At 46.2% G+C, this 21595-nt stretch overlaps 1 protein-coding gene across 1 annotated transcript in view; it reads right to left on the reverse strand.

Annotated features, from left to right (window-relative positions):
* The window catches only part of DNAI1 (dynein axonemal intermediate chain 1), a 193031-nt gene that overhangs the window by 62185 nt on the left and 109251 nt on the right, over positions 1 to 21595 (reverse strand). The window contains exons 17-18 of the mRNA XM_061613218.1: positions 20629 to 20777; positions 15140 to 15239 (exon numbers count right to left, since the gene is read on the reverse strand). Of these exons, the coding sequence (XP_061469202.1) occupies positions 15140 to 15239; positions 20629 to 20777 (249 nt within the window). The remainder of the gene's footprint in view (positions 1 to 15139; positions 15240 to 20628; positions 20778 to 21595) is intronic.

Consider the following 21595-nt stretch of genomic DNA (forward strand, 5'->3'; position numbering starts at 1 on the left):
CATTACTTTAATCTTCTTGATGTTCAGCTGAAGTCCTGCTTTTGTGCTTTCCTCTTTAACTTTCATCAGCATTCATTTCAAATCATTACTGATTTTTGCTAGTAGTATGATCTGCATATCTTAAATTATTGATATTTTTCCCTCCAATTTTCACACCTCCTTCTTCTTGGTCCAATCTGTTATAGCACAGTGGGGAGGAGAGCCTGCCTGGGAGTCCAGAGTCTGTGAGTTCGAATCCCCGCTTCTGTCTCCTGGGTGTAAAGGGCCAGCTAAAGATCACCCCACAGTGAGTGGCTCAGGGGTTACATGTCCTGCCACCTGTGCAGCCGTGGGCAAGCTGCATAGTCCCAAGGAGCCCAGTTGCCCCCCAGCTGGCAGTTGCGGACAAGGAAGGGGCTGGCATGTGCAGCTATGGCAAGCTGAGCAGGCCCTAGCCAGCTGGGGAGGACTAGCCTCAGAGGGAGGCAATAGGAAACCCCCTCTGAATACCGCTTACCATGAAAACCCTATTCATAGGGTTGCCATAAATCGGGATTGACTTGAAGGCAGTCCATTTCCATTTTCATCTTGGTCCAATCCCGTTTTCTGTATGATATGCTGTGCATATAGATTAAACAAACAGGGTGACAAAATACACCCTTGTCTCACTCCCTTTCCAATTGGGAACCAATCCGTTTCTCCAGTAAATAAACACTAAAAACACTCTAAAGCATCTTACAACAAAACAGTTTCTAAAAATCTTAAAAAACAATTCTAACACAAAGGCAGATTGGGATAAGATATCTACTTAAAAGGTTTGTTGAAAGAGGAAGGTCTTCAGTATTCATGGAAAGGATAACCTGTCTAATATTTAAGGGGAGGGAATTCCAAAAGGTAGGTGCCACTACACTAAAGGTCCGTTTCCTATGTTGTGCAGAACGGACCTCCTGATAAGATGGTATCTGCAGGAGGCCCTCACCTGCAGAACGCAGTGATCAGCTGGGTACATAAGGGGTAAGATGGTCTTTCAGGTATCCTAGTCCCAAACTGTATAGGGCTTTGTACACTAAAACCAGAACCTTGAACTTGGCCTAGTAGCTAATGGGCAGCCAGTGCAATTCTTTCAGCAATGGGGTGACATGTTGGCAATACCTTGCCCCAGTGAGCAGTCACACCATCTCATTTTGCACCAGCTGCAGCTTCCAGACCAACCTCAAGGACAGCCCAACACAGAGCACATTACAGTAGTCCAGTCTGCAGATTACCAGGGCATGGGCAACAGTGGTCAGGCTATCCCGGTCCAGAAACAGCCGCAGCTGTCTCACCAGATGAAGCTGGTAAAAAGTACTCTTAGCCACTGAGGTCATCTGGGCCTCTAGCAACAAAGATGGATCCAGGAGCACCCCCAGACTATGGACCTGCTCTTTCAGAGAAGTATGGCCCCATCCAAAGCAGGCAACTGACCAATCATCCAGAGGGAGAGATTGGGACTGCAAGTCCTCTCAATCAGCTCTGCTGAAATGCCAGCAACTTTTGATTCTCCCTCTATCTGAATTGTTTCCATTCCAGCTGCTCATTACAAGAATTCAGTATCTAAGATCTAGTGTCGGAGTTTGTTTATCTACCCTCCCAATCACTTTCCTTTTGTGCTGTGCCTCTTAGATTATAAAAGCAAGGATCATTATAATATTGATATTTGCATGCCACTCTGAAAGCCTTTTTTTGGTAGGAGAACGAGGTAAACGTGCTGTAAATAAAGGACTATCACCTGGGAGACCAGGGTTCGAGTCCCCACTCAGCCATGAAGCTCACTGGGTGACCTTGGGCCAGTAACTACCTCTCAGCCTAACCCACCTCACAGGGTTGTTGTGAGGATAAAATGGGGAGGGGAGAACCGTGTACACCACCTTGAGCTCCTTGGAGGAAAGGTGGGATATAAATGTAATAAATAAAGAAATAACTAAAACAGTGAAAATGCCAAGTAATGTTATTAATAGGGAGGGTGTGATTCATGACTCCCAGCCTGGTGAACATTAATTTGGATTCCGTTTCCATTTATGAACTTTAAGGTTCATTGAGTGCACTCCGATGCTCACAGGTTTTAGGGGACACTTTGTTGACCATTGAACCGCACTGTCACTGAGTCTGTTTTCCATCAAGTCTGAAAAACTGTAACTAGGGGGAGTTATGTCTTTGCCCAGTCTGGGAACGGACTGCCAAGGCCGTTGCTAAGGTAACCATCGCGATAGACTGGGAAAAGTTCTAGCAGCTATCTGTGTTAAGCTGAGTCTTCTGTGTATTGCCTCTGAACTGAGAGGTTGTCTTCTGTGTTTACCTTTGGAGAGAGATGTACCAGAAGGGGGGTGACTGAAGAAACTCTACATGTATTTACTCTTAAGCCTTTGGCCGTAATGTCTTAATAAAGACTCTTAACGTGATCTAATGCTCTGAAGAAGTTTCTTGCTCAACTTAACTCCAACGTAATGTATGCTGTTTCACGCAACAACACACACACATCAACACACTTGAGGAGAGCAGCTAGTGGTTCAATCCCCAGCATCCCCTGTTAGAAGGAGATCAAGTAGGATGGCTGCAGAACACACTCCTCCGCTTGAGGGCTCCTCCAGGTGCCCCTTTACTGAACATTCATCCTGGATTGCTTGCAAAAAGGGTACACAGAGGGTATACTACGTCTGGCCTGATTGAGCTGATTTGTTTGCGGGATGGTTATACAACAACGGGTATTCATTCTGATTTCCTTGTGGAGTGTTTATACTGTTGTTGTGTAAATTTGTATATTTGTTAAGCGGAGAACAACAGCGGTCTGAAATGCATGTGTGCCGGTGTGTGCGTTTACCTAATCTTAAAACACAATTCCAACACAGAGGCAGATTGGGATAAGGTCTCTACTTAAAAGGCTTGTTGATAACAGAGATGGCGCCTATCTAATATTTAAGGGGAGGGAATTCCAAAGGGTAGGTGCCACAACACTAAAGGTCTGTTTCCTATGTTGTGCAGGATAATGTGGTATCTGTTATGTAAAGTAAAAGTAAAGTAAAATTTAATTTTTGTGTCACCTATCTGGCCGAAGCCACTCTAGGCGACGTACACATTGAAATTGATAAAATACAATATAAATACAGAATAAAATACAATGCAGTCAACCATAACCATTTTAAATAGCAGCAGTATAGAACAATGTAGGGCAATCAATAAACAATTTAAAACAATCATAGAAAAATTAGCCCACCCCGGAGATCCCGAAGGCCTGTCCAAAGAGCCAGGTTTTTAAGGCTCGGCGAAATGTATCCAGGGAAGGGGCATGGTGGAGATCGAACGGGAGGGAGTTCCAGAGAGTGGGGGCCGCCACTGAGAATGCCCTCTCTCTAGTCCCCACCAACCTAGCTGTTTTCGTTGGTGGGACTGAGAGAAGGCCCTGTGTGGCTGATCTAGTCGGGCGGCTTAATTGGTGGTACTGGAGGTGCTCCTTCAGGTAAACTGGGCCGAGACCGTATAGGGATTTAAAGGTTAACACCAACACCTTGAATTGGGCCCGGAAAACAACTGGAAGCCAATGTAGATGAAATAACACTGGCGTGATGTGATCACGGCGGCGGCTGCTTGTAAGCAAACGAGCCGCCGCATTCTGCACCAGTTGTAGTTTCCGGACTGTTTTCAAGGGTAGCCCCACGTAGAGTGCATTGCAGTAGTCTAATCGAGAGGTGACCAGGGCATGTACTACCAGTGGGAGCTGATGAATCGGGAGGTAGGGTTGCAGCCTCTGTATGAGGTGTAGTTGATACCAAGCTGCCCGGCTCACTGCCGAAATCTGAGCCTCCATGGACAGCTTGGAATCAAGAACAACCCCGAGGCTCCGGACCTGATATTTCAGGGGAAGTCTCACCCCATTAAGCTTCAGGTCAACAACACCCAACCTTCCCCTGTCACCCACAAGTAGCACCTCGGTTTTATTAGGATTGAGCTTCATCCTGTTCCTTCCCATCCACCCACTCACGGATTCCAGGCACTTGTAAATCTGTATAGATATTAGCAGAGATCATCAACCGTCTGAAACGTGTGTGTGCCAGTGTGTTTATTTACCTAAGTAGCAGGCTTTTACCCTGCACTGAGATCACTGAGACTTAAGACTTAGTAAAATAAGAAAAGCTACTTTATTTATAGAAATACATAGTAGATAGGAAAGGCAAACCTAGTTCTAACTAACTAACTAAGTTGGAGGCGCAACGCCCAGAAGTGGGAATTGCCCTCATGGCTATGAGAGAACAGAGACAAAGGTGTCTCCTCTCTCTCAGACAGTCAGAGAAGAGAGGAAAGGATAGAAGAAGGAGGGGCAGATAAGCTTTCCTTAAGACGTGTGGTGTAGTGGTTAGAGTGTTGGACTGCGACTTGGGAAACCAGGGTTCGAATCCCCACACAGCCATGAACCTCACTGGGGTGACCTTGGGCCAGTCACTGCCTCTCAGCCTCAGAGGGAGGCAATGGTAAACCCCCTCTGATTACTGATTACCATGAAAACCCTATTCATAGGGTCGCCCATAAGTCAGAATCGACTTGAAGGCAGTCCATTTCATTTCAAGATGTATCAGTCTAACAACAGAAGGAAGGAAGTCAGAGCATCACAGGTAAAGGTAATCAACCCTAACTCCATCCCCTTTCTGGAACATAAACAAAAGAACAAAACAGGAGTTGCTCTTGCCCCAATTCCAACATACACATGTTCCCCTTAATCACGTGCTCATCCCATACTTTCAGGGCATTTCTCCCATCACTTTCCTAACTGCAAAAAGTCTGTGTTGTTTTTCAAGTGGATTTGTTGTGCTAGGGCAAGAGAGAGTGCTTTGATTGATTTTAATTGCACAAACTGAAATTTCCAGTATGCGCTTCAATCCCTCCTACAGAACTCTCTGGAGGTGCACTGGGATCTTGGAGGGCTGCTGCTTCTGCTCAGAGGAGAGGCCATGGAACTAGCTGGTCTGACTCAGTGGAAGGCAGCTTTCCACTCTGCAAGGGCCCAATGCACGTGCCATTGGGTCGGCCCCTCTCAGTCTGGCGTGCCTGCATTCCACACCAGCTGCTCCACTCAGGGTCCACCAGGAGTGCTAGTGAACCCTGTCTTGCCATTGTTGGGTGCTCTCCTCAAGCTTCCCCAGAACCTGCAACCGAATCTGAGAGCAAAGCGTTAAGACACTGGCAAAGCCAAGTCAAAGACACGGGCCACTCTCAGTGCGGCATCCTTCCCTGGCTGAGAAGCCCCCACCCCACCCCTGCACGGCTGCCTTAATTGGAGGGAGGACCTCACAAACAAGAGCTTGCTCCATGTCTACTCATACTGACCTTTGCAGTCCTACGCTTCATTTCAGCATTTTACTTTTTATGATTTCATTATATTCCTGTGCTGGATGCACAAATGCAAAGACTTTGAGAAAATTTACAGAGTGAAGAGAGAGAGAGGGAGGAGGTGCTAAGTTCGTGAAAAGTCAATTAAAATATGGATGCTTCTGAGACAGATAAAACAAGACTTGCTTTTATTTATTTATTTATTACATTTCTACCCTGCCTTTCTTTTTTATGACTGACACCCAAGGTGGCTTATATAGGGTTCCCAGGCGGTCTCCCATCCAGGTACTGACAAGACCTGACCCTGCTTAGCTTCAGCAGGAAGCTGGCCACATGTGCCTTCACACCAGAGCCTGGGACCATAAGGAGATGTTACATCTCCATCTTTCTACAGGAAAGACCTTTCTTTCCTTCTGATCTTGCTACTGGTCAGAGTACACACTCCTGAACTATAAGGCCAGTTTCACATGTACCTGCACAAATGGTGCCATATTTTAATTCTGTGAGGGTCTCAAGCCTTGAAAGACAGGATGAGCGCCAATTTTATTCAAAGCGCTCCCTGGCTAAACACTTTTAATCTGCCATTAGAGATGAAGCACCCTGAGGATATTTCACATTGCAAACGGAAGACAATAGTCAACAATGTTCTAAATATAGATCCCATGTCCTATGAAGTCAATCACCTTCGCAAAGGACTCTGAAATATGTTATTATCCCACAAGACCAGCTTTTTAACTTGTACTCTGTCTACAGGCCACCTCTATATCTGGACTGGGAGACATATAAGATTTATCTGCTTAAAAAAGCTTTTTTTAAAACAAATGGTTTTAAAGATGTTTTGTTTTAATGTATTTTAAAGTCTGTTATGATGTTTTAAAGTGTTTTTAGTGCTTTTGTTTGCCACCCTGGCCTCCTACTGGGAGGAAGGGTGGGACATAAATCAAATAATAAATACATACATACAAACAAACAAATCCAAAATTAAAAAGGACAAACTCCTCTTCCTTAGCATAGCACTGTCAAGTGAACAAAAGGAGGACAGAGCAGAAATCTTGGAAAGAGCAAAGCAGTCAGAAAACGGATGACATTTCCTTGCTGCATATTCAAAACCCACAGAGGCTCTGTAGATCGTGGAATGAAATGCAATTAAAAACAGCATTGTACAGCACATTTTGAGCATTTTATGTACATTATCTCAATAATCCATATAAACAGATAGGTAAGGTAGACCAAATCAATATTATCGCCCCCACTGGAAATGGAAACACTAGGATCAAGAGATAGAGGCTTCTTTAAGTCTGCCTAAAGAGTTCACAGGTGGGGTGAGATGTGAACTGGGGTGACGATCCCCAACTCACACAGGCCCTATTCTACAAAAGCTGTGAATGTTCTGCCTTGTGATGATGTTCTTGCGCTCCTGTACTTGGAACATTTCACAAATGACTGAGGTGCTTCTTTACCCTCCTCTTGTGCCAGGGTTGGAAAGTTACTTGGATGACTTTTGGGCCACGGTGACTGGATGGTGGTGGGATCCTTCCTCTCCAGGAAACGACATCCTCTGATTCAGAAGTTCCATCCCCTACTCCTAGAGATAGGCTTATAGTTACTCCATGGCAAGGGGAAAGGCAAATGCACATGCTTAGAAGTCCTCCGTTCTTTACGGCCACTTCACATGTGCTGGGACAGAGCCCTCCTGTTTAAAAGGAGGTTCCACAGCTGAGCCCTGGCAGTGAGCTTCATGTCACATCCATCTACGGCTGGGAGGCAAAGACCACAACATTTGGCTTGTGTCAAAAGAGGACAGATATGGGGTGCACAACCTCCTTCCCCAAAGTGCCTGTTATTTAGAGTGCTGGGGAAAGGCAGCTGTTTTGCCTGTATGACAGAGAACCCCAGGGGTCCATCAATAGAGGACAGGCCACGCATTGGCATGGCACATGTGGTGCTGTTCTCTTCAGGTGGTGCAGCTGGATGAGGTGCAGGATGCCATTTTTACGCTTCCTCAAGTGAAATAATCATACCCACAAGCAACAACCTAGCATAGCAGGGAGAACAGTTCTAGTCCAGTCTACCCTCCTGATGGGCCACTTTTTTTCTTGCAGGCTATTTTCAAAAACATGTTCCCCACTTGAAGGCCAAAGTTAGTCAATCTCTTCTATCACTTCAGAATTCTACTACTGACTGACAGACAGACCGCTGTGTATGTGTGTGTGAGAGAGGCAGGAGCATATCACACTTTTTCATGTCCAGAGTGCTAGAGGACCAAACTATATGTTACAAAGAAGAGTCATGTGCCAATCTCCTGTCTTTCTTCCCCATGGGCGGAAAAACATAATGGGGGGTGGAGATTTTGAGCTTTAAAATGGATGGTTCAGAAAATTTTAAGCAACCGGGAGGTGTACCCGGAGTCGAGCCAGCTGGCCCCCGCTGACCCCGAGCATATCCAGCGTCTCTGTAGCCTCATGGTGGCTAAGGAACCAGAGGGAGAGGCGAGCGAGAGGGGCAGAGTGTGGGGGAGGAGGGCGCCGTGCAACGGGCTCGCCAGGATGCCTCGTGGCTTCAGCAGCAAAGATGTGTTTTGTTTCCGTGCCAAAGCTGATCCATCCGTGAGCTGTTTCATCACCTCTGCTGAGTGACTAGCTGCCCATGCCCTCTCCACTAGCCACCGTGCTATCAGGCTACCTGCTTCCATTCCAGCTGGTCATGATAAGAACTGTAATTTAAGAACTGGTGCCTGAGCATGCTTTTCCCCTTGTTCTTCCCTTTTCCTTTTCCCTCATGTGTCGTGCATTTTACATTGTTATCCTAAGAGCAATTATTTAACTTTTGTAAATTGTATTGTATTTTGTAAATTGTATTGTTTTATTGATGTATTTTATATGTGTTTTTATATTTGTGTTTTCTGTAAGCTGCCTTGAGGGCCTTAGGCCAAAAGGCGGGGTATTAATAATAATAATAATAATAATAATAATAAAACTCCCCACCCCTGCCAGTTCTCTGCTTAAACTAAGAGATCCCAACAGGTCCTTTTCATTAACAAGCAAAACAAAAAATGCTGAGAGGTTATTATATGCATCTTCCTGTGTAATGTCCAGTTAGGTTGTTAAGAGTGTTTACCAAGCCAATCTTCACAATAGCCCTGCAAGGCAGGCCATCTTATCAAATTGAGCAATGAGGTACAGAGTGTCTGGGAGTGTCCCATCCGGAGCTGAGGAACGCAGGCGCACACGGGTCAGTAAGGCTTTCTCTTTTTATTAAAGTTACAGTTATATCAAAAGCTTTTTGACTTATTCACCTAACTATGCTTCCTAAGAACTATTTCCCTGACTAGCACTGACTAAGCAAGCCTCCAGTTACAGACGTTGACTCAGCACCCCCGTCCTTGTTAAGGCCCCCTTAAATAGGTTTCACTTTTGCATGCAAATGACGGCTCCTCCTAACCCCCGGGCATTGTTCTTCGCACCTCTGAATTCTGCAAGAGCGGGGGGGGGGGGAAGGGGCTGGACCTCAACTTCTCCCTCCGAATGAGGGGGGCTAGCTGACTGTCTGAGTGCCTGGCTAGGAATCAGCAAGTGGATCAGGTGACTCCTCGGGCGCAGGAGAAAGGGGCGTGTCCTCAGAAGCAACCTATGGCAGCTTTCCCTGAGCTTCTACAGGAGGATTTGGGATTTGGGTGAGCTGAGATCCCTCCTCCCTCAACTCCACGCCCGAGTCCTCAAAGTCAGAGTCCTCCTCCTGCAAGCCCTCCCCCCTGTCCTGGGTCACAACAGGGAGTGATTTGTGAAAAGCAGTGTGTCCACAGCCGAGGGAGAACTTGAACCTAATTCCCAAGCAACACACTGGTCTAAGTCCTGGCCATTCCATCTCTGTTGCCACAAAAAGTGCTCCAAATTCTATCAAAAGATTGTCTTCATGTCACGAACAAGCCACACAAGCTGAACAATGGTTTGGAGAAGTTGCATCCATTTGCAGACTTTGGCACCAAACACCATGTTTAGTAGTGGAGAAGTGGTGACACACAGGAGGAGGAAGTTCAAGAGGAATGGTGGAGAGATTTCTGAGGAGAACAGCAGCAGCCCTCATAAGAATTGCCACAGGAAGCCAATTTTGGTGCAATTTGTTATACAAGGAACTGCACAGTACAGTCTTGTTGTTATACTTCAGAAAAGGGCAAACCTTCTTTTGACTGACAGAAAGTGGTCCAGAAAACGCTGGCAAGTTTCCAGAAGGTCATTGCTGTGCTTACAATCTTCTGAATCTCAAAAGGTTGCTACGTTTAGCAATGAGGAATTAAAGGCCCCCAGGAGCATCCATCTAGGAAGTGTTTGAGCCACTTAAGGAACGCACTGGTAGGCTGGTATTTATCTTGAGGCAGGGAGAGCTCCATTACCTGCCCACAAAGGATCTATCCATCTCAAAATACCTCACAACCACCACTCATCTTGGAGCCTGATACATTACGCTGCTTCGCTTATTTGTATGCCTTGCTTCTATTTTCTTAAAAACAAAACAAAACATTGTTCTCTCCTTTACAGCATGGCAGAGAAATAATTTAGCCTTTGATACCTTGCTTGGGAAGCAGACCTACTTAATGCTTCACATTTTAAAGCTCACATCATTAAGGGGCTAACGATAGGTTATGCAAATATATGTACCCCAACCCCAACAGCCCTCGCCTAGCAACAGAAAAACAGAGGGAAATCAAGAGTGTGCAGATCAGAACCACTTTGCTGGATCTGTGAGGTAAGGCCAGTCACAGAAACGGAGGAGGCAGCATTTTTATTTTATCCATTGCTGGCATTCATCCTGTTTTTGTGAGAGAAGAGGTGGATACGCAATTAAGTGCAATCCAATTTTTAAAACAACTCTTCCCAACACCAAAGTGAGATTCTAATGCAGCGTGGATAACCTTTTTCAGTCTGGAGGCCACATTCCTTCCTGGGCAACCTTCTGGGGGCCACATGCCAGAGTGGGCAGAACAAAGAGTTGTAAATTTTATCTTTGTGTAGCTGGCTAGCTTCTAGACACACTTGCACAGCCCTCTCTGTCCTCCATCCATGCAAGCAAGAAGCGTTACCAGACTGCAGAGACACATTCCCGCCAAGCAAAAGCACTTGTGGAGGGAGCACAGGAGGGCAAATGAAGGGTGTGCCCTAGGAAGAGGGGGTGTGGCTAAGGAGGCGGTGTGGCTTTGAGAGAGTCCTGAGGGCCAGATGGAGAGATGCAGAGGGCTGCATTTGGCCCTCAAGCCTGAGGTTCCCCACCCCTCCTCTGATGGAGGAGTTCTTCATCTCTTAGTGTCTTAAGGTTCCAATAATGTTTTATGTGTAAAATTATCCCAAAGAAAAGGTAAACCTTGAAGTGTACCGATTTGGTTTTTTAATGCTGAATTATGTGGGATTCCCCCCCCCCTTGTTGCAGGAACAGATGGCTAAGCCAACCCTGATGGGTCTCGGGGAAGCAGTGCTAGCAAACAGGCAGGGTTCTGCTTCTGGTGCAGTGACCCCAAACAGACAAGGAGGAGGTGGATACTTCCAAAAGGTAAGCAGGCATTTGACTACTCAATAGGCAAGAGAAAGTAAGGTAACTTGTCATCTGCACAGGTCTGGGTTAAGTAGGGTAGTTGGGAAACTGACATAAATACCCCATAGAGGGAAATACTATAAAGCTCTGCAACGGCCAAGGTGTCAAGATCAACTATTCTCTCATTCTGTGTCTAGAGATCAGCTTTCCTCTGCCTGGTGCTGTCCAGATGTTTTGGACTACAGTTTCAGCCCGCACATCTCTGCTGGCTGGAACTGATGGGAACTGTAGCCCAAACAGGCAACAACTGAAGAGCACCAGGTTGGGGAAGGGTGGAATAAAATAACCCTGTTGCATCGGGTCAAAGGTCCAATCAGCCCAGCCCCCTCTTTCAATAGCGGCTACCCAGATGCTTCCAGGAGGCTCACTAGTTGGGCATGAAGGCAACAGCCCTCCCTCACTGTTTGTCCCAACAATTAGTATTTAGAGGTATACTGCCTCTGAACATGGAGGCTTTATTGTCATAGCTAATGCTGGTAGTTCTATTCTCCATGAACCTATGCCACTCTCTCTTCTTTTACAGCCACCAAAAGCAGTGGCCATCGCTGCATTCTTGCGGCTGTGAGTTCCATAATTACACATTCTATGACAGATGACAGACTTACACTGATCAATCATTTATTAGCCCCACGAAAAAAACCAAGCAGTCCTGGGCCTTCACTGTGCAAGCAACTGGCACGCGCCCTGCAGAGGGCCGTGGTGTATTTTTTTCAGATGTGCTTCTCAAAGAGTGTGCCCCCCTTTATTTTATTTTTTGGAGGGGGGCAGGGAGGAGCAATTTTCTATTATGGCAAAATTAGTAGATGCTCTTGAATACAGAAGTCCACCCTTCCCTGTCAGTGCCTTCTGCAGTTTTATGTGACCCATTAAAGTATATTCCTTTCCGGAATGGATGCAGGGCCTTCATTAGGTGGCGGTATTGAATTATCTGCAGTGACTGGGACAAAAAGGATACGGACAATTCTCACCACCTCTGAGGTGGGATGGAAAAGATTCTATTAAAAATGAACCTGAGGCACTTGGTTTAAGCGTTGCCAAAAAGCTGCTCCGCCCCATTCCTCATCCGCAACCAAACTGGTCCATGGGGAATAAGGAGAACCATCTTTGGGGGCAACTCACCCAAAGGATTAATTTCTAGCTTCTGAGAAATATTGCAGTTGCTCCAAAGGACAGGGAGGGGTCTGTTTCTCCCCCCACATAAATACTTTTATAAAAGTTTTAACGTGACAGTAACAAGACAGACCCTTCACATCTCCATAGAGAGAGGCAGAAGGGGAAGGAGAAGACAATTGTTGCCTTCCATGCCTTTGGATCCAGGTGATACAGAAATGCTGGCTTTCAGGGGCCAGGGGAGAAGGCATCTTTCCATGGGTCAGGATTCGATAGGAACAAAAGCGCAAGTGAGTTGAAGAGGAAAAAGAGGAGCTCTCTGAAGGAAGTAAAGCGGCCGGGACAGGGGGAGGGGAGAAATCCAAAATGCATGGCATTTTATCTCTTCACATTTTCAATTTATGCAGAATAATCTTTTGCTGTATGTTCAAGGGCAGGCCTTTCACATTTTGATACCTTACTAAGTAAATGTTGCAAGTTGATTCTATGGGCTCTCTGACACTGGAGGCATTCAAGAGGCAGCTGGACAGCCATCTGTCGGGTTGGACTTGATGGCCTTATAGGCCCCTTCCAACTCTACTATTCTATGATTCCTGCATTGAGCAGGGGGTTGGACTTGATGGCCTTATAGGCCCCTTCCAACTCTACTATTCTATGATTCCTGCGTTGAGCAGGGGGGTGGACTTGATGGCCTTATAGGCCCCTTCCAACTCTACTATTCTATGATTCCTGCGTTGAGCAGGGGGTTGGACTTGATGGCCTTATAGGCCCCTTCCAACTCTACTATTCTATGATTCCTGCGTTGAGCAGGGGGTTGGACTTGATGGCCTTATAGGCCCCTTCCAACTCTACTATTCTATGATTCCTGCGTTGAGCAGGGGGTTCGACTTGATGGCCTTATAGGCCCCTTCCAACTCAACTATCCTATGATTCTAAATGTCAGTCCACAGCCCCTTCCCCCACTTTTTTGCCCATTGCACCAGCCCCTGTATCTACCACTCGCGGTCACTGTCCTGCTGCCTGGCTACCCACTGGCCCCGTGCCCACATTCGCCAGGAGGACTTCATGTACAGACACAGGTGAAAATGGCCAGCCTACAGAACCATACATGGCAGAGGCAACAACCACAGGCCTGCCATGATAAGGCTGGCTGATGCCCGCAGGATGCCCAGATAGGCACAGAATCTTGACCTTTTCCCCCTTAAGATGTGTGAGCATCACTTCTGAATGGTTAGACAGATGTGCGTTGGGAGCCCCTCTGACTCTGGGCCATGGCAAGCAACTGAATTCAAACTCCAGAGAGGGAAATCGAGCATCAGGCAAGAGAGACAGCCAGCCAAGGCTAAGGAAGGTTAAATTAAGCAAAAAAATCCAAAAGCAGGTCCTGACTCACTAGTTATAGAACGCTCAGGACTGGCATCTGACCTGACCTACTAGATGCCAGCCAATGAGGACCAAGAATGTCCTGCGGAATTGGAAAGTGAGAGGTGGGTGAATTTAGCGCTTGCTGAGTTTTTTAGTTCTGCTGACAAACAATGGCTGTGGTCCAATGCATGCTTACTAGGGAGGGAAAACAGACAACAAATCTTGAGGCATCTTATCAGAGAATGTTCAAATCTTTTGGAGAAGCAGGTTTGTTGCACAGTAGCTCCCAATCAACCATAACTGTGCAGCTTGAATTTGCTGGTATGTGATTGAATCCCACCTGAAAATAGTGACAGTCTGGAACTGCCCTGTGGGATTGGAAACACTGAAACGACGTGCCAGATCCCTGCAGTTAGCGCTATCTCGGTGTGCTCTAGAATTAATCACCTCTCCCTTATTGCCATTAGATCCCACACATCTTGTTAATGACCTCGGTTTTGAGGGCAGATCTGTGTGCACGCTGAAGGTGATCAGCCCAGAAGCTGCGTAACAGAATGGAAGAAATCCTTGATCAAGAGGATCTGGTTCATGATGGAAATAGGCCTGAATGCCTATTGGAGGGCAGAATGTGTGAGAAGCAGAAATGCTGGCAAGGCCTGAGCTGAGCTATGACAATGCACCTGTGTGAAGAAGGCACAAGATGTGTTACTCCTTGTGGCGAGCCATGCTGGGTGTCCTCTGTGAGTTTCCCTGTATCCCAGTAAGGCTTGGGATCATGTCAGCCCCATAAACAATGAAAACTGTTTCTGCAGTGTTTACCTCATGACCTGTTATTTACCAATGTAGAACCATAGTCAGTTGTCAGTAGGGATGGGGTCCGTATTTCAGTACCGGTTTGATGGTCGATCCATCAAACTTCCAGTACCACTTTGTCAGGTATCAATGTTCGCTATTTGCTATAAATGCTGATTTGTTTTTCCCCACAAAAATATTGAATATTAATATCAATACTTTAAAAATATTTTTAATTTTAATATTATTTAATTTTTAAAAAATTGATGTTTTAAATGAAATATAAATATTAATATTGACATTTTGAGGGAAATATTAACATCAGTATTTTGAGGAAAATATAGATATTAATATCAATTATTTTTGAGGCAATTTTTACCTGGACTAATTTCCTGCTTTGATTATTTTCTGGATCCTATATTCTGGACACCAGAATGATCTCTACTAACATGCATCTAAGACCATGGGAGCCTGATTTCTGGGACGGTTTGGTAGCTATGTTCTTCACTTAAACTAAAGGCCATATAGTAAGGACAGCGGGCATAATGTAGTAAGATTTAACTAGATGGTTGGTGGAGTTTAGGTGGGCCAATTCACCAACAGTTAATTGTAGTTAATTTTAGTCTTGCATTTGTTCTTCTGAGTAGAGTTAAGTTTATAAGTTAAATTGCATATCCATATTTTATTTTGTTTTTCCCATATAAACACTATTTACATATACTGTTCCTTATTTTTCCTTTCCCAAAGATGTGCTGTCGATTTCTCTTTGATATTATTACATTCATATCTTTCATAAACTGAAATGCATTCACTGGTCTCCTGCTGATGTATTTAAAACAAATCTTACCAAATCTTTTAGCCTGTTGAGAATTAAAGAACCTAGTTTTCACATCTGTACTTCATCTTTTTCAGCTAGGGGATTCTCCAAGAAGAACCATTTCCACCAACTTACCTTTCCATCAGTGGTAACTGCAGCAAAAACAGTGGAGGAATAAGGAGCCCAGGCAACATCTCCAACAGCAGAATTCAGGTCATAGATGAACATGGGAGTCCTGCAAACAAAAGACCCTGGATGTCAGGAGATGTCATCCTCACAGTCAGGACTAGGAAGGTGAGTCTGTACAGAATCAGTTCCAGGAAGAAGCAAACCAAAATCAGGTCCCGACACACCCAGGCAGAGAAACAGGAAAATCACACAAAAAGGAATTCATCAGGCCGGGGAGCAGGTTTAAGGGAAAGAATTATAGAAGGCACAGAGAAGCAGAAACTAGTACACAAAAACAGGCAGGCTCAGTTCAGAAGGAGGCAAAGGCAAGTTCCCTGGAGATAGAAAAGTTTGATCAACCTGCCCAAAGGCCTTTTCAAGCTTCCTCCTGCTTCTAGAGCCAGGGAGGCCAGTGGGCAGCTAAACCAGTTCCACCTGCGACCTTACTCAAGGGCAGGAGAGAAGGAGTGACATCCAAATGTGGACCAAGGAAGGGATTCTTCCATCAGAACCAGCCTGGGGGCATTTTGCTCCCCCAAGTGGCTGCACCGTGTGACCTAGATGATGTGCCTCAAGACAGTGATCCTATTGTGCACATCTGGGTGTGATCTGTCTCTTTGCCCCAACAAGCATCTGCCAAGAGAGTTCTGGGGGGCACTTCTCAGCTTAAGGGCTGCTTCTCTGGTATCCCCTCTGGGGGTGCCCACCTACTTCCGAGCTAGGTTCAAGGTCCTCGTATTAATTTACAAAGCCCTGAACAACTTAGGTCCAGGTTACCTTAGGGACCACCGGAACCCTTATATCCCAGCTCAGTCACTGAGATCATCTGCAGGAGCATCACTGGTCATCCCTTGAGTTGGTGAGGCTCATTTGACAACAACAAGAAATCGAACCTTTAGTGTCATCTGCCCGGCCCTGTGGAATGCTCTGCCTGCAGAGATTCAGCAGGCACCTTCTGTTCTGACTTTTAAATGCCTGCTGAAAACGTTTCTGTGTCACCAGGCTTATGCAGGCAATTGAGCAGATATCTTTCTGTAACAGTCAATGATTTCTAATTTTAAATTTTTATATAGTTTTACTGTATGTGTATATGAATGTTATTGTGGTATATGATAGTTTTTATTTGGAAGTTTGTAGTTAATTAATTCTGTTTGGTTGTAGTGTGTGAATGTTTATTGTATTGGGTGATTGATGAAGTGTGTGTATGTGTGTCTTTGTGAATTGTCGTGCGTACTGGTGTAAAAGTGTCTTATGTGGTGAGAATGAAACCAGGTGTGTATGTATATGTGATTTCTTTTTTATTTAATATGTGCCTGGGAGAGTATTATACATCAACCGGGGAGACTTTTGGGGGCCCCAATTAGCGTAGTGACGGGTAACGGGAGGTATGGTGTTGTGAGGAGAACGTGCCAGGTAAGGGGAACTCGCCCCAGACAAATAGTGTCTGTGACTTGTTCCGGTTCTCCTCACATCCCCGGGATTGCTGGTTGTTCTATCAGTCGGCCTTCGGATCTCCATGTGCTGTTGTTGAACGCCAGGTCGGTACATCATAAGATCTCCCTTGTTCATGATTTAATTGTGGAGGAGCCTGCCGACCTGGCGTGTATAACCGAGACCTGGGTGGGAGATCAGGGAGGAGTTGCTCTTTCCCAGCTCTGCCCACCTGGGTATATGGTTCAGCATCATGGTAGAACCGAAGGACGGGGAGGTGGGGTTGCTGTGATCTATAGGAGTTCTTTCTCACTCACCAGGCACCCTGTCCAGGTGACGACTGGCTTGGAGTGTCTCCACCTTGTGCTGGGCCAGAGAGACAGACTGGGAATTTTGTTGGTGTACCACCCGCCCTGCTGCTCAACAAATTCCCTAACTGAGCTGACAGAAGTAGTCTCGGAGGTATTGTTGCAGTCCCCTAGACTATTGGTACTGGGGGACTTCAACGTCCATACCGAGACTGCTTTATCTGGGGCACCTCAGGACTTCATGGCCTCCATGACAACCATGGGGCTGTCTCAGGTTGTTACTGGCCCGACGCATGTGTCGGGACATACCCTTGATTTGATCTTTACCACTGGACATGGGGATGGTGATCTGGAGGTTGGCGGTTTTTCATCTATTCCGTTGTCATGGACAGATCATCGCCTGCTGAAGTTTAAGCTCACAGCGTCCCTTTCCCTCTGCAAGGGTGGGGGACCTATTAAAATGGTCCGCCCCCGGAGACTAATGGATCCGGAAGGTTTCCAAAGGGCTCTGGGGGATTTTCCGACTGAGAAGACTGGTGCTCCTGTCGAGGCCCTGGTCGAACTGTGGAATACAGAGATGACCCGGGCGGTTGACACGATCGCTCCCATGCGCCCCCTCCTATGTAGAGCTCATACAGCTCCATGGTATACCTTGGAGCTGAGAGCGATGAAGCAAGAGAGGAGGAGGCTTGAGTGCAGATGGAGGCGAACTCCCGATGAATGCAATTATGCCTTGGTAAGTGCCTGTTCTAAGCGATACATAGTAGCGGTGAGGGCAGCAAAAAAGAGCTATTTTGCTGCCACCATTAAGTCATCACTTTCCCGCCCAACAGAGCTTTTTAAAATTGTATGAGGGCTTTTACACTCTGGCCCTTGGGACATTATAGATTCCTCTGTAGCCCGCTGTGACGAGTTCGCTGGGCACTTCCAAGATAAGATCGCATGCATTCGCCTGGATTTAGACTCCACTATTATAGCAGTTGGACCTAATGAAGCGTCCAGAGCACGGTCTTGTCCTTATTTCTTGGATGAATTTCAGTCTGTGCAGCTTGAGGATGTTGACAAGATCCTTGGAATGGTGCGGGCGACCATGTCTGTGCTGGACCCTTGCCCCTCTTGGCTGGTGAAAGCTGGCAGGACCGGAACCGCCGTCTGGGCCAAGGAGGTGATAAATGCCTCTTTGAGAGAGGGAATGGTCCCTGACTGCCTAAAAGAGGCAGTAGTGAGACCACTCCTGAAGAAAGCCTCCTTGGACCCACATAATTTGAACAACTATAGACCTGTGGCGAATGTTCCGTTCCTGGGCAAGGTGCTGGAGCGGGTGGTTGCCGGCCAGCTCCAGGGGCTCTTGGATGACACTGATTATCTTGATCCATTTCAATCCGGTTTTAGGCCCGGTTTTGGTACCGAAACAGCCTTGGTCACCCTGTATGATGACCTTTGTCGGGAGAGGGACAGGGGGAGTGTGACCCTGTTGATTCTCCTTGATCTCTCAGCTGCTTTTGATACCATCGACCATGGTATCCTTCTGGGAAGACTCATGGAGTTGGGAGTTGGGGGTACTGCCTGGCAGTGGCTCCGCTCCTACTTGGTGGGTCGTCACCAGAGGGTAGTGCTTGGGGAACATTACTCGACACCCTGGACTCTCCATTGTGGAGTCCCGCAGGGATCGGTAATGTCCCCCATGCTCTTTAACATCTACATGAAGCCGCTGGGTGCGGTCATCAGGAGTTTTGGGGTGCGTTGTCATCAGTATGCTGATGACACGCAACTCTATTTCTCCTTTTCATCCTCCTCAGGTGAGGCTGTTAACATACTAAACCGTTGCCTGGCCGCGATAATGGACTGGATGAGAGCGAACAAACTGAAGCTCAATCCAGACAAGACTGAGACGATGTTGGTGAGTGCTTCCCCTGCCCAGATGGTGGATGTTCATCCTGTTCTCGATGGGGTTACACTCCCCTTGAAGGAACAGGTTCGTAGCTTGGGAGTTCTTTTCGATCCTTCCTTGTCACTGGAGGCCCAGGTGGCCTCGGTGACACGGAATGCTTTCTACCATCTTCGTTTGGTAGCCCAGCTACGTCCCTATCTGGACGGTGATGACCTCACCTCTGTTGTTCATGCTCTGGTAACTTCTAGATTGGACTACTGCAATGCGCTCTACGTTGGGCTGCCCTTGAAGATAATTCGGAAACTACAGCTAGTCCAGAATGCAGTGGCCAGACTGTTGACGCGGACCAGAAGGTCCGCTCATGTAACACCTGTTCTGGCTCGTCTGCACTGGCTCCCTATTTGTTTCCGGGCTAGATTCAAAGTGCTGGTTTTGACCTATAAAGCCTTGCACGGCATGGGACCGCCATACCTGGTGGAACGCCTCTCCCAATATGAACCTACCCGTACACTGCGCTCAACATCTAAGGCCCTCCTCTGAGTGCCATCTCATCGAGAAGCTCGGAGGGTGGTGACTAGATCTAGGGCCTTTTCGGTGGTGGCCCCCGAATTGTGGAACAGTCTTCCTGATGAGGTGCGCCTGGCGCTGACGCTGCTATCCTTTCGGCGTCAGGTGAAAACCTTTTTATTCTCCCAGGCATTTTAAAGTGTATTTTAATCTGTTTTTAAAGTGTATTTTAACTGTATTTTTAGTGTTGTATTATGATGCTGTTTGCTTTTTCTTGTTATTTGTTTGTTTTTGGTTTTTGACTTTATTATATTTATTGTCGTTATATATTGTGTTGTTTTTATCTCTTATGTACACTGCCCAGAGAGCTGTCAGGCTTAGGGCGGTATATAAATGAAATAAAATAAATAAATAAATAAATAAATAAAATATACAGGTATGTGTATATGATTGCTGTAAACCACTTTGATTTTTCTTTAAGAATAGCAGTGTTGTGAGTTTGGGGGTTGGAATGGATGATTCCTGTGAGTCCCCTTCCAGCCTCTGATTTGGGATCCTGTGCCTTGGGGTGAGGGGCTGGTTCTGCTGGCCAGATTAGTTTCTTTTGTTAAGCTAATACAGTGGCCAGGTTTGTTAATGGGTCTATGGGGTGCCCATCAACTGGTAATGGGCCAGGAAGATCCTTTTGTCATTGAAACTCTTCAGGAGAGCCTTCCCCCCCCCTCCTGGCAGCTAGGAAAGTTTTGTGTTTTTAGTGTGTGTTGAGTGTGTCTGGAGAAAGGCTGGGGACTGGATACAGGCAGAGAGACTGGCTCTCTGCACCATGGCTTTGGGGTGCCTCCTGTAACCCCGATGGAAAAGCTGGATATTGGACTGCTGATGCCTTGAACCCCTCCATCCTAAGCTCAGGTTGGAATGTGTGTAAATAAATAAACAAACCATATTTCATAAAGACACCACAGTCTCCACTGACCTTCTTCCCAAGGAAACCAAACCTAGGGCAAGCACAGGGACCCCTAGAAATCTCACCACTCGGAGATTGGGGAGGCACGCAACAGCAGTATACAAATATTTTTATAAATAAATAATCACTACAAACCTTGCCCATCTAAAACATCTGCTTGGGTTGCTTCTTGTGCAGTTGGCCAGTGCTGTCGCCACTAGCAACCCACCATTCTTGCAGAAGGAAAGCCATGGTTGACCTGCCCCACAGCCATGGAGAACAACCAGCCGCTACTCAATTTCAGGCTCATGTGAGCATAAACTACAACCACCCTTCACCACTGGTGTGGAATGGCACAAGCTATGGCCGGACATACTTGATGGTGTGGTCCCAGATCTTCACTGTCCAGTCTGAACTGCAGGAAATGAAGACCTTGCTGTGGAAGGGATTCCAGTTCACAGCATCAACGGCCATATGGTGTGCATGAAAGATGTCCAGGAACTGGCTTGAATAGGACTTTGAACACTGCAAAAAGACAAGGCATTAGTGACCACAAAGATGCATTTGCCCAGGGAACACCAGCTGATGGCTTCCAGTTTGCTGCGCAGCTCTTTCTGGTTTCTTCTGGATATGAGTTTTCACTTAACACAGGATGCCTGCTTTATCCCTCTTTGGCACACAGCATGGAACCGTACTCATGATAGTAATTTCCTTATGCCTGCACTGTAATTCTGAATCTGGCCAGTGAAACTAGGCTTAATGGAAATATTTTTAGAGTGGGGCTACTTTTTTTTAATTTCATTTTCAGCCGCATGCAGAATTTCTACTTGCTCCTCAAGAGATGCTGTAGCAAGCTGATGATATATAGGAATGCAGTGCCAGAATGCCCGAAGACGCAGCCTTAGAAACCAAATGACTGCAACTTCTCTCCTGTTTAACAGACAGGCAGCATAAACAGAGTGCTAGATGCTGTACAGGAAACAGGCACGACAGTCATTGGCTAGTAGGGACGGGTGAATCTGTCAGCCTTGGCTCTTTTCAGTTTCTCATTTTTCCAGCCAAAAGTTCATTTCTCCATATTTCCATATCAGTTTGTGAATTTTCTGTTGAAGTCACAAGGGAAATTTATCAGCATTTTAATTCTGAATATACATAGCTTTGTATGCAATTTTGCTTAATATACATGTTTTTGCCAGCATTTCCCATTAATATAATGCATTTTTATGTTATTTCCATTAACATATGCATTTTATGAACATTTTACCTGGTATATGCATTTTTGTAGACATGAGTTTGCACTGCAAAGTTTGGATAAATGCAAATTTGGAAGGATGGCAACGTTT

The sequence above is a fragment of the Rhineura floridana genome, chromosome 1 (genome assembly GCF_030035675.1).
Source record: "Rhineura floridana isolate rRhiFlo1 chromosome 1, rRhiFlo1.hap2, whole genome shotgun sequence".
NCBI lineage: Eukaryota > Metazoa > Chordata > Lepidosauria > Squamata > Rhineuridae > Rhineura > Rhineura floridana.